This window comes from Rhopalosiphum maidis, chromosome 1 (genome assembly GCF_003676215.2).
Source record: "Rhopalosiphum maidis isolate BTI-1 chromosome 1, ASM367621v3, whole genome shotgun sequence".
Lineage (NCBI taxonomy): Eukaryota > Metazoa > Arthropoda > Insecta > Hemiptera > Aphididae > Rhopalosiphum > Rhopalosiphum maidis.
In genome coordinates, this window is record NC_040877.1 from 48,131,116 (window position 1) to 48,143,923 (window position 12,808).

A 12,808-nucleotide genomic window follows, 5' to 3' on the forward strand; every position below is an offset into this window, starting at 1 on the left:
AATTACTGTACGGTTCTCACGGACTAACCTTAGTCCGTGTTCTATACCGTTCTAACCTGTGACCGGTACTTATGTTTGATAACACAAGAGATAGTGATAATAAAATTTATGTGTTTACAATACATGTCTTGTCTTGTTAAAAAAATTGCCAACCGGGTTTCCTGTTTCAACGATTTATGAAGGAAGTAAAATCTTCATAAGTAATATTTAAATATAAAATAAAATCTAAAACATACAAATTTACATTACCATAAAGTACATTTTTATGCAATTGGACTGAAGAAATGTTTGATTGTGTATTTTAGATATTTAAAGTCTGTGTTTAAAACAACTATATAAATTTAAAGTAGGTAAACTTTTAGGTACACACATCTACCAATGAAACATAAGAAATAAAATAAATTTTTATTTGCAAATATATTTCATATATTTCACTCATTATTCATCTTGATTAAAATTATTTTTATGACAATGCTTTAAGTAAGTAACTACCTAGTCAAGTTAAATTTAGTTATTTTTGAAACATTTTTAGCAATTCAAAAGTCAGCAATAAAATATTTTAATTAAAGTTGTAAGATATCTAAATTCTAATAAGTAATTTTTTAAATATTAATTAGTCATTATATTTTTTTTATTGTTTGAATCAAATTATTCTTACATGATGTATTGTTTGATAACTTAATTTGTAATGATCAGTTTTTACTAATAAATTTAAGTGTATTTAAATAATAAAATGTATCTACCTGTATAGTATATAAATCAAATAATGTCTTGTGGTTAAGCAATTACCCATTTATTAAATTTATGTATTATGATTATTATAAATTAAAAGAAAAACAAAGCTATTTTAAAAAATGTGTTATAATTAATTGTAATACTTATAAATATAAATATAGTTCTATATTGTATAAAAAAAAAATTCCAAACTATAATATCACTTGAATTTTTTTCAGAAATCATCACCATGAAATTACCCTCGTTTACTACAATCGTGTCTGTTTTATTCCTATCATACTTGGGTAATCTCTTTTACTCAATATGGGTAATGGTACAACCACCAACATGTACTAGTGAAGGTCTATGTTTGAAATCATTTTTGTTACGAAAACCTAACTTAGAAGTAAGTTTTTTTCTATAAATATTTATTATATCATTTAATTATTCTTATTGTAATCATTTTTTAGCTTACCATATTTGTTGCACCACATTCAAACCCTCGAGGATCAGAAGTTATATTTGTAAACAATTTCTTAATACCAAATTATAACGTTTCTTATGAAAGGTATAACCTAACCTGTTTATAGTATGATATAAACTACTCACTTCAAATTTTTTTTGAATAAATCTATTATTTTTTTTATTGCAGATTGATGTATGTAGAACTACCAAGACTAACCAAAAGAAACGGAACATTGTATGCACATGTGTTCTTAAGTAAAGCTCAAGAAACACTGTATTCTGGTGATAAATGGACCAAATTATTATCTGACCCTGAGACTGTATACACTTTAGTACCAATGTCTATTTATAAAGAACCTGAATATAAAATTTTTCAATTACTACAAGATGGGGAAAATTTAAAAAAGAATGTTGAAAAACCAGTGACACATATAAAGGCTGTATTACCAGTTAGCATGTTAACAGAACCATTACATTTATCTCAGATTCATATGCCTAGTGATATTTATCAATATATAAGGTAAAAGTAATATGGGATTTAATATGATTTTATTTTAAAAATATAAAATTAAAGAAGTCAGGATTCTAAATTATATAATTAAAATAATTATTTCAGGTTATATGAAAAAAAACAAGAGTATTTACCTATATTCCTACACAACTCTCTTCAGGATAGATCCTTCAATATTACAAAAATCAACAAAAATAATACACATGTACCCATTTTGTTGCGCTATGAACCTCTAAGTTACACTGGATTAAGGTAATATAATTTTTAATACTTTTTTCTCTTTATTGATCAGATTTATTAGATTTTTATTCAAGAATGATCGATTAATGGCTTGATTTACCTAGCTTATTAGAATGAATTATTTAAAATCTTTTTAATCTTTCAATTATAAATACTATAGATCATCCCTCTTAAAGGTGTAGATAATTTTTTATAAACCAGTTACTGGCCAAGCACAATTTTTAATACTGACCATGTGTTGAGTAATGGCCAAATTAAAATGTAAATACCAAATACGTACTAACTACCAATTAATGATCAAGCAGATATTAATTAAGCCTTTAAACGCATAGGTGCTGGGTAGTTGTACAATTATAATAAATTAATAACAATATTAAAACTAATATAAGGTACCTGAGCATATACTTGCTACTGATCCAAAGATTCATAGATACTTCCCCATCTGCCATTTCCCCATCCAATACCTCTCCTCATAAGACACCTTTCCCTGCTAATATTATATTTATATCATCTAGTTAGGTTAGGTCAAAAATATAAAAATGTTAATTTATAGAGCATTTAAATAGTACATATTATATATGATGAATTTAAAAAAAATGTTAATGTATAAATTATGTAAATAGCATATACTATAATATGTAATGAATTAAAAATATATATAAAAATGTTAATCATATTGTAAATAAAATATATTATAATATAAAATTAATTTTAAAAAATTAAATAAAAATGTTAATCTATAATAAGTATAATATAAAAATTACCATTAAACATTTTAATGTTGTAGTTCTAAATTATGAGCAATTCCAATTAAGTATTCATCAAGATCACTTTGTCATATGTGGACATAATATCTTCTATACATTTAGCAAGATCCCGATATTTTTTTTTTTTTTAGAAGGAGGTTAGCAAATACTACTTGTGAAGAACACTGCATTTGAGCGATGATTTGTTGTAAAGTTAATTCACTTTGATTCGACATTTCTTTTATTTGTAAAATACATTTTTTAACACTGATTTCTTCAGCATTCGGTGTATGATTATGATCGTCTTTATGAAAAAAAACCACATTATTTATTGTATGTGCTCTCCACTGCATTTATCATTATTGTATCTAATCCATTTCCAATAATTTTTTTCTTTTTACATATAATTTACATATAATCTTTTTCAAAAATATATCCAAAGTATATTAGTAAGTTTTATCGTTTTGAACTTTTCACAAAATTTAAAGACATTGTAGAAATTATTTATGAATTAAATTAAAATAATGCATTATAACAATAAACAAAATAACGAATAAATACAGACGGCGTGAAACAAAATTAAACAAACATCAAAAGCAGACTGATGACCGTCATCAGATTATCTCCATCGCCGTCGTAATGCTATTACTTTATCTTTGTATTATTTTGGTTTTGTTCTGATAACAAAAAATATATAACAATAAATAGTAGTAAACATATTGAAGTCGTTGACCTAACCTAACCGTAATGGACGAGATAAATGTCATTTATAATACAGAGTGTCCCACAAGGATTTACCCATTGCAGTATCTCCTGAAATAATGGAGATATCATAATTCTGGTTTTTTTAATAAGATTCACAGGAACAAGAACTACAAATATTTCATGTTTTAATTTATTTTATGTTTTGGTAAAAAATACATTTTTTTGTTTAATTATTTAAAAAAAATTGAAGATGGCCATTTTGTAGAGTTTTTTTTTCTGAAAATATTGACGTTTTAACATTTTAATTTCATCAGTTTCCTGATTTTTAATATTTCTTCTAGTTTTGAAAAAAACTACGAATTATTTAATACGATACCTAGTGCCATAGTGGTATTGCAGGCCACATGTTAGATACAATAATACCACTATGGCACTATTGTGTTAAATAATTTGCAGTTTTTTTTGAAACTAGAAAAAATATTAAAAAATCAGGAAACTAATGAAATTAAAATGTTAAAACGTCAATATTTTCATATTATTATTTATATATACACATACATTAATATTAATATTATATGGTAATTTTGATTTAAATTTTGTTATAGCATTACCAAATCTATGTTTTATTTGTTTGTTTTTTTTTTTTAGAATATTAACACAAACTCAATTAGCTATGGTAACATTGCAACAATTTGGATTCAAAAATAAAGATATTGATGAAATTAAAGCTATTTTTGATACCAATCATTATTTGTTATTAATTTCAATTATTGTTGCATTTGTTCACGTGAGATAATAATTATAATTGTTTCTATTGTTTCCTATAAAATTAAAATGTACTATTTATTTATTCTCAGATATTGTTTGATTTCCTAGCCTTTAAAAATGACATATCATTCTGGCGATCAAGAAAATCTATGGCTGGGTTATCATCGCGTCTCGTTATATGGCGTGCTTTTAGTCAAACAGTTGTATTACTTTATTTGATTGAAGAAAAAGCTTCAATGTTGATCATTATACCAAGTGTAATCAGCTCTATAATAGAGGTAAAACTTTAAAGACATTTTATCAATGTTAAATAGTCCTATTATTTAAATATCAGGTAATTCTTTTAATATAAAACACTCATTATTTCAGTAACTATTAATTTTTAAAAAAAAAAGTGTTAACATAGTTTAAGTTTTACAAGACAACATTGTTTTTAATTATTTTAGTTTTACATTTTTAATCTCATAATCTAATAATGAGTAATATTTTTTGAATTTTTAAGTATACTTATACCTTATTTTCAATTTTTTTATACTATTAGTATATAAAGTACACAGTACTAAGTGTGCTGCAAAAATACAAACTTCTATGTTCTAATGAAATCCCTCTTTTCTACTTTAAATTATTCAAACAGATACTTTTTCTTAAAATGATGATGTATCAATCAAAATTCAAAGAGTATTTTTTGAATTTTGTGTACTAAGGATTATAGTCATAATAATGGGTTTGAAAGAAATTGATGCTATAGACGCTTAAAAGGATTTGTACATTGTAGTTATTAATATCAATCTATTAATATTTATAATTTGTAAAACTATTTTAAGGAATAGTATCCTTAATATAAACATTGTAATAACTGAGTAATTTCACATTAAAATTTTGAATTAGATACTTTAACATTTAAAAAAAAAAATAATTTACAGCACAAAAGGTTTTCTCTAGAAAAATTAAAGTGTGTATCACCACAGAACAATCTTTAAATAATAAAAAAAATAAAGTCAATTATATTTTAAAATTCTGAAATCAGAATTTGAATTAATTCATTAATAAAAGAAAATGGGGAAGAGCATGCTTGGTGAATCACATTGTATAATATACATTACATTTTTTTTGTTTAATAAATTAGATTTGGAAAGTGTTTAAAATCATACCAATAGATTGGAAAAATCTTAAACTAAAACAATTAACCCTAAATCGTGCTGAAGAAGATACTAAAAAGTTTGATGCTGAATCCATGAAATATCTCTCGTATGTTTTGTACCCATTATGTGCTGGTGCAGCTATTTATTCACTTATCTATGAACCACAAAAAAGGTTTGATTTATAACACATTTAATTTGTACATGATACTTGAAATTTATTAATCTAAAAATGTGTTTAGCTGGTATTCTTGGAGTATTAAAAGTCTTGTGAATGGAGTTTATGCATTTGGTTTTCTTTTCATGTTACCTCAACTTTTTATCAACTATAGACTTAAATCAGTAGCCAATCTCCCATGGAAAACATTTATGTATAAGGTAAGTTTTTAGACGTTTAATAATACACAATTTATTTTGAATTTTTTTTTTTTTTTGTTCTACAGGCATTTAACACTTTCATTGATGACTTGTTTGCATTTATCATTCCAATGCCAACTGCCCATCGATTAGCCTGTTTCAGGGATGATATAGTTTTTCTCATTTATATCTATCAAAGATGGTAATCAATATCATTATGAAATTAAAATTAATACAATCCTTATTTAATCATATTTTATATTAGGTTGTATCCCGTGGATCAGAGTAGATTAGATGAAGATGTTGAAGTACCTGAATTACCTTCTGAAGAACTTAAGACAAAAACTGATTAATTTATTTATCATTCTATTTTTGATATTATTATAATTATGTTATAAAAATAAAATATATAATTTTTGTTTACACCTAATACCATTAAATATATTTTTTTGATATGTTCTTTGTGATATTTTAAATATATGTAGTTGTTGTTTACTATACTTATAAGTGTGAAAGTTATGCAAAACAAACATTTTTTTTTAATGTACCAATATTATTATTTTAATGTTACTTTGGTGATTGATGAAAAAATATATATATTAACTATTTTTAATAACATTTTAAAATGTACAATGTTATAATTGCTATAACAAATGCCAGTAATTAATTTTACTTGTTCATTATTTTAACATGTTATTTGCCGATTTAAGTTAATTGAAAATAAAATAAATAATTTGTATGTATTTTTCGTTGCACATAACTAAACATTCAAAATGTAAAACAAATACAATGTTATGTATGTAACTGTACTATGTATTTTACTAGTATTACAGATTAAATATTTTTTATTTAATCTGTGCTAGTATTCTCAAACAATTTTAATAAATTTGTAATTGGGATAATTGTTGAATTTGTATTAATTATATATACAATATGATTACGTTACAACAGTGATTTCTACAGGTGGCCACTTTCTTAATAATAATATTAATTTTATTTACCAAAATAAATACTTTGAATAGTATTCAACAGTTTTATTTTATATAAAATTACACTATTAAATAGTTATAGTATATTATACTGGTGTATATTTAATTATGTTTTATATTATGTATGACAGTAGCACATACTACATAGTTACATACCTAAAATTCAGTTTTATAAATTTAAAAAAAATAACAACATGTATTGAACAATAATAATAAAAACTTATTGTATATAGTTAAATAACCAAATTATAATTGATCCATCTATTGTAGATAAATTCTTATTTTTATTAAATGGTCCGATCCATTGATTCAATTTCTTGTCTCAGTAAGGATAGAAATTGACAGAAGTCAAAAATATTTCTGCATTATTTTATATAATGTTCATATTAAACTGCAATATGGCAATATATTCCTAAAACATATCATTTTGCAAAAAACATTCATTAACCTTGAAATATGCTTTTTTATGCACTAAAATATTTTATAAATCAGTTCATAAGAAAATGAATTGTCAAGAAAGCTAATCCAATTGTAGTTGCATATTCTCAGCTAAAATATGTAAAAACATAAAAATCTGATCTCTTATCATCACATATTCATATATTATAAATTTGTGACCTTATTTTCAAGTATCAAATATTTAATTATTTCTATTTGTTATAAAAAGTGTTAAGTATTTTTTCAATAAGATTAGTTCAACAAGATTTTTTATAATAGTGAATTACTATAACTTAATAGCAAAAAAATAATCATTGATGTAGATACTTTATAATAATATAATTAGCGGTAATAAATAATAATAATCAAGTTAATTTGAATCTTGTAAATACATTGCTACACATGTCGGTGCATTTAAAAGTAATAAAGTATACTAATTAATAAGTATACTAATTTCAATAAATTATAATATAATATTTAACCAGTATTAATTATATATAAAATTGAATTTTGAATTTTAATAAACCAAATAGTAATTTAATCAGTTTGCTGTTCATGATGAATGAAAACTAATATTATTAATTTATACAAATAAAAAGTCTTATTGACAAAAACATAAACAATAGATCCAATAAAAAAATAGTTTCTTTTTAATCTCATTTAAATTGACTTACAAGTATTGCAAGATTGATAACTGGTAATTGAAAATCATACCCAGTGTTAAATAACATATCCAAAAGTTTAGTGATTTCACTCATTCGTGTTTTTCTTTCAGAATTAAGCTTTAAGCATTTTGCAACCAAAGATCTACTATTATTTTTTTTGGACACTTCATAGTCAAATTGTAGAACGCATATGCAAAATCTAAAACAGTTTTTGAATGCCAAATCAAATACCGTATTGTCTCCATACAAAAGAGAACCACTTGTGATCTGATTCAAAAGTTCTATTATATAATCCCACAAAGTCATTTCTCCAAAATCTTTACTATACGAGCCGAGTAGTAATTGTTCATACTCTGTATCCATATATTGAACGCATGGTGGATGCATTTCGAAGTTTTTAACAAGAACGTTGTAATATTGTTCAACTGTTGCAACATCTTTGCATTCTAACATTTCATTGACTAAAAACTTCATTGTGTCTCCATTGAAATAAGTAATCTTTGTTATGTACATTATAATCAGTCTTATGTTTTTTGGCTCCTGGTTGGCAGCTAATTTGGCCAGGTTATTACTGAAAGGATATGCGATATTAGAATATTTAGAATGAACGTTTTCCGGTATATTATCCTTAATGCACTGACAGACTGAGGGCACACACTGAATTGGACTTAATCCGTCTAATGTTGATATGTAATCTTTAACATCGCTATCTTTCAAAATGTTCATGGTATCTAATTTGAAAAGCAATAATATTATAATTATTAACGAGGTTAGTTGTATGTTTTTTCGTTCAACTACCTGCTAAATATATTTACAGCATATTAGTTTCAAACTTGTACAATTAAAAATATCGAGAAAAGTTGAAACGGGCGTGAAAAAAATGTAAAAATATCAATTAAAATTAATAAATTATCTACGTTAAACTTAATATATTGTATTAGCTATTAACTATTAAGTATAAATCTAAAAAATAAGTCAATTAATTATAACAAGGTAATGTATATTCTTATCAATACAGCAAAACAAACTATAGTAAATAATCCTCAAAATTATCAAAATAACGATATTTTGATAATAATTGTACTGTGATCGCACATTTACCAGTGGGACCGGTCGGGAGAACGTTGCAAATGTGGCAAATTACAATTTACAATACAATGTACCTATTTTTTTTTTTATATGTTCTACCACAGAAGACAGAACAATATTTACTAGCCATTTGGTAGCAGTATGAATAGAATGAAACCATTGAAATCATAATATTATACATGTTAAAATATTCAAAATATTGTGAATTGCTATTAATAGACATTTTAAATTTTCTATTTTTTTTATGAACGTTGATAAAAAATATTATTTGCAGGGTAAAAATTCTTAAAAATTGATTAGGTACTAGATTCATCATGTGTTTTTCGTATACAATAATTATATATGAAAATATTTTAAATATATACCTATGCATAACTTTTTTTATTTATATAGAATAGTCATTAAGATCAAATTTGGGCAAAATTATATTCTTACTATGTATTATTGTTTAATGTAAACTATGAATAATAACGATATTCATTATTTTATTATAATTATTTTTCTGGTGAGAGAGGAGTGTTAGCGACCTCTAGAGCCTAGGACCATACCATCTAAGAATACAGACATTTTTACTCAAACCTTTTCGTGTAACTTCTGGTGTACCTCGAGGTCACGTATTGCAATGCATTACTTGTTCATCAATGATATTAATTTTCCAGCTCACAAATTATGTCATTATTATATGTCAACTACTTTAAAGTTTAAATTATTATTTTGTATTATTAAAACCTCCAATGATATTACTACAAAATAAATAAAGTTAGCGCACACACATTTTCGTTTCGTTTTATAATTATTATTGTATAATATTTATAGATATATATTTTATATACAATTTTAATTCGATTAGACAAGCTCGAGAGAATTGTCTACCGTCAATACATCGGCTAGTCAGACTAGTCAGTAGGTGGATATGTGGAATACATATTTAACATCAATGTTGATGACACAGACTCTGATGAGTGATGACTCTAGCTCTACAATTATATAATATATTGTATAGCCATACAAATTTTTCACTATTTTATGATATATCTTTTTTATATTTTAAATTTGATCAGATAAGATCAGGTATTGGTATTGGATCATTGGATGAATCACCTCCTGCTTAATCAACCATTAAAAACTGAGTAAGTTTATTAAACTTATTTCCATCCATCCATTCATCTTATAATCAATCACATATTTGAATCAAGTTCCCTGTTTCTATGTAACGCCTACTGGAATACGAATAATACGATAGATTCAACATTTTAAATTTAAACCTAATTTTAAGTTTCTATATATATTATCTTATAGTTATTTTACACACTCTTATATCAAAAATAACAAATAAAAAACGTTTAATACTTAAACTAATAAAACAAATAATTGATTTACAATAATAGTTGATAAATCTAAAATATTTTGTTAAATACGTAATATAATTCACTGACATAAATTAAATGACTCATAATATAAATCTATCAAATGTTATGTAAATGTATAATAGCTGATAATACTTTTAAAGTTTTAAATAAAAATTCAAATTATAGTTGTAATTAAAAAGAATTCATTAAAAAAATACAGTTTAAAAATGTAAAAAATATCTAGATATAAAAATAAGTTCAAAATTCTATATTATGTAGAATATGTAGATTGTAGGTACTCATTTTTTAAGTAACTAACATAGGTACTTATTATTTTATATATTTATGACAATAGTTTATATAAATTTTTTGAAAATAACCATAACGGAATAAATATACAACGTGTACAAAGGTATACATCAACGATTACCTTTTGTCATGTATAATCGAATCTAATAATCATCTAAAATATCTAATAATAGATATGATACTTTTTTTATTAGGTCTGTGATATTTTTAATATATTTAATATCTACATTATAGTTAATACTAAATTAATTTGTAAATTTACAAATTAACGTGGCGTATAGTATAGGCAAAATAGGTACAGTACTGCAGTGTTATTATGTTTCCGATAATTATATAATGTTTAGCAAGTTTTTATAAAGCTGCGTACACACGAGCGAACAATAATGCGACGTTCGAAGTGAGCTAACTCGAATACGAACGAGCACGCATAAGCATTCGGACGATTTCTGTTCGTTCGTGTGGACACTTTGTTTAAATATTATTCACGAATTACATTAGGCTTATGCAAAAATATTAAGTATCATGTAAATTATTTATAATACTTATTAGTTATTTCCCAATGAGGACAATGGAAACAACAATTGTATATACATTAAAATAGTGTACGGTCAACTCAGTAAAATATATGTAGTGCAGTGTAATACTATTATAAAGATATAAATAAATGTAAAATGAAATAAGCTCTGTAGTGAATTAACTATAAACTAAGTTCTGAAAATCTTCACTGCACTTCTCCTAGACAATGTGAATCTAACAAGACCCTAAACAACTAAATCCGCTCTCCGGTTTCGGAGATCTATCTCACTAAATTAAAATATTAAAAACTAATACATTTCTAAAAATTTAAAATCAAGAAAGTTTACATGCCGATTTCTGACTTGGCAAGCGTTTTTTTAAATCATGTAATACAATTACACAAATGACAAATTACAATAATTTTAAATCTTGGTGTTATCCCATATAATTTGTTATTTGTTCGTAAGTTGAACGATATGCTCGAAGTATTTTTATTCCATGATACTGACCTTTTTACTGGTGAATGGTCACATAGATCCTTCGACAGCTAGATCCCGGTGACTAACTGACGCAAGAGGATTCAATTGACGCGAGATTAAAATATTCATAAGGATTTTACAAATTAATTAATTTTATAATTAGTATTATTAATTTTTAATTATCAATGTATTTCAATGCATTTTACGTTATTATATCGTAGTAGCACTAGTATAATACAGTTGTTATCTAGCATAATCCATATAATTTTTGTTTAATGAACAATTAAAAAATATTTTCTATTATAACCTTATGTTTTAATAACATACGCATAAATTATTTCATAAATAAATCTTTCATAATGTTAGGTTTCCTTTATACATCTAATAAAAAATTAAAATGTAATAACTGAAGTTACATTTCACTTCTCAGTTAAAATAGCCATAACTCATGTCTGGTCACCATCTTATGTTTTTTTTATATTAATCAGAACAGTATATAACTTAGTATAACTATTAACTATACATATAACTATAACTACTACAGTAAAACCTCTATTAATGGACACCTCTCAATAGTGGACACTCCTAATAATGGACGTAGACACTAAAAATTGATACCAAAATTAAAAATTACCTCTCTTAAATGAACACAATACATGTCAAAATAAATGTTTAAGTAATAAAAATTTAAAATACTATATTTATCTATTATATATTTCATATGTTCATATTTTATCTTATCTTAAGGATTTTCTTATTCGAAAAATGAAAAATGGTAGCTAATTTGCAAATTTACTCTGAAGAGCAGAAAAAATTTACCTCAAAAAAGATTACAAAGTTTTTTAATTGTACATAAACATTAAACATTTTTATACACTTTTTAATACATACTTATTATATAATAAATAATAAATTAATATTTAATGTATATATAATATATATGTACCTATATGTATAATCAATTTTCTACAGCATCTCTTTATAGTTTACATTTAGTAAATTCTCACAAATGTCTTCTATGTACAGGTTTTCTCAATAGTGGACAACCAATCACTATAGTGGACATTTTATAATTCCCTATGATTGTCCACTATATAGAGGTTTCACTGTATTATATTATTATTATTGCTTAAAAATTTTAACTTTATTCATATTCTCACTCTCAGTCTTAGAGGTTAGTCGTAAGTCCAGTGGCGCTGATTTATATTTCATGTTATGGGGAAAAAATGCTGGTGTTAGACCCACCTACTAAAAAACTGTTTAGTTAGTTAATAGTTACATTCGAATGGAACTATATTTATTTCTAACGATATACATACGAGATACTGC

General features: G+C 24.4%; 2 protein-coding genes across 5 annotated transcripts; one reads left to right on the forward strand and one right to left on the reverse strand.

The window, feature by feature from the left end:
• Positions 1 to 88: 88 nt before the first annotated feature.
• LOC113560712 (cleft lip and palate transmembrane protein 1-like protein) lies at positions 89 to 6,100 on the forward strand. Of its 4 annotated transcripts, none has more exons than XM_026966753.1 (11): positions 89 to 200; positions 954 to 1,120; positions 1,185 to 1,282; positions 1,367 to 1,699; positions 1,796 to 1,942; positions 4,030 to 4,168; positions 4,239 to 4,427; positions 5,276 to 5,463; positions 5,531 to 5,666; positions 5,732 to 5,847; positions 5,911 to 6,100. In XM_026966753.1, the coding sequence occupies exons 2-11, from the start codon at positions 965 to 967 to the stop codon at positions 5,996 to 5,998; spliced, it is 1,590 nt and encodes a 529-aa protein (XP_026822554.1). In that variant the 5' UTR covers positions 89 to 200; positions 954 to 964; the 3' UTR covers positions 5,999 to 6,100. The 4 variants fall into 4 exon arrangements, with proteins under 4 accessions (XP_026822554.1, XP_026822556.1, XP_026822553.1 ...); XM_026966755.1 differs by having other exon boundaries at positions 110 to 185; XM_026966752.1 differs by having other exon boundaries at positions 130 to 346.
• A 733-nt stretch (positions 6,101 to 6,833) lies between these two features.
• Positions 6,834 to 8,597, reverse strand: LOC113549130. The gene is made up of 3 exons (XM_026950297.1): positions 8,536 to 8,597; positions 7,747 to 8,468; positions 6,834 to 7,046 (listed from the first exon to the last, which is right to left on the reverse strand). The coding sequence occupies exons 2-3, from the start codon at positions 8,461 to 8,463 to the stop codon at positions 7,005 to 7,007; spliced, it is 759 nt and encodes a 252-aa protein (XP_026806098.1). The 5' UTR covers positions 8,464 to 8,468; positions 8,536 to 8,597; the 3' UTR covers positions 6,834 to 7,004.
• Positions 8,598 to 12,808: the final 4,211 nt, after the last annotated feature.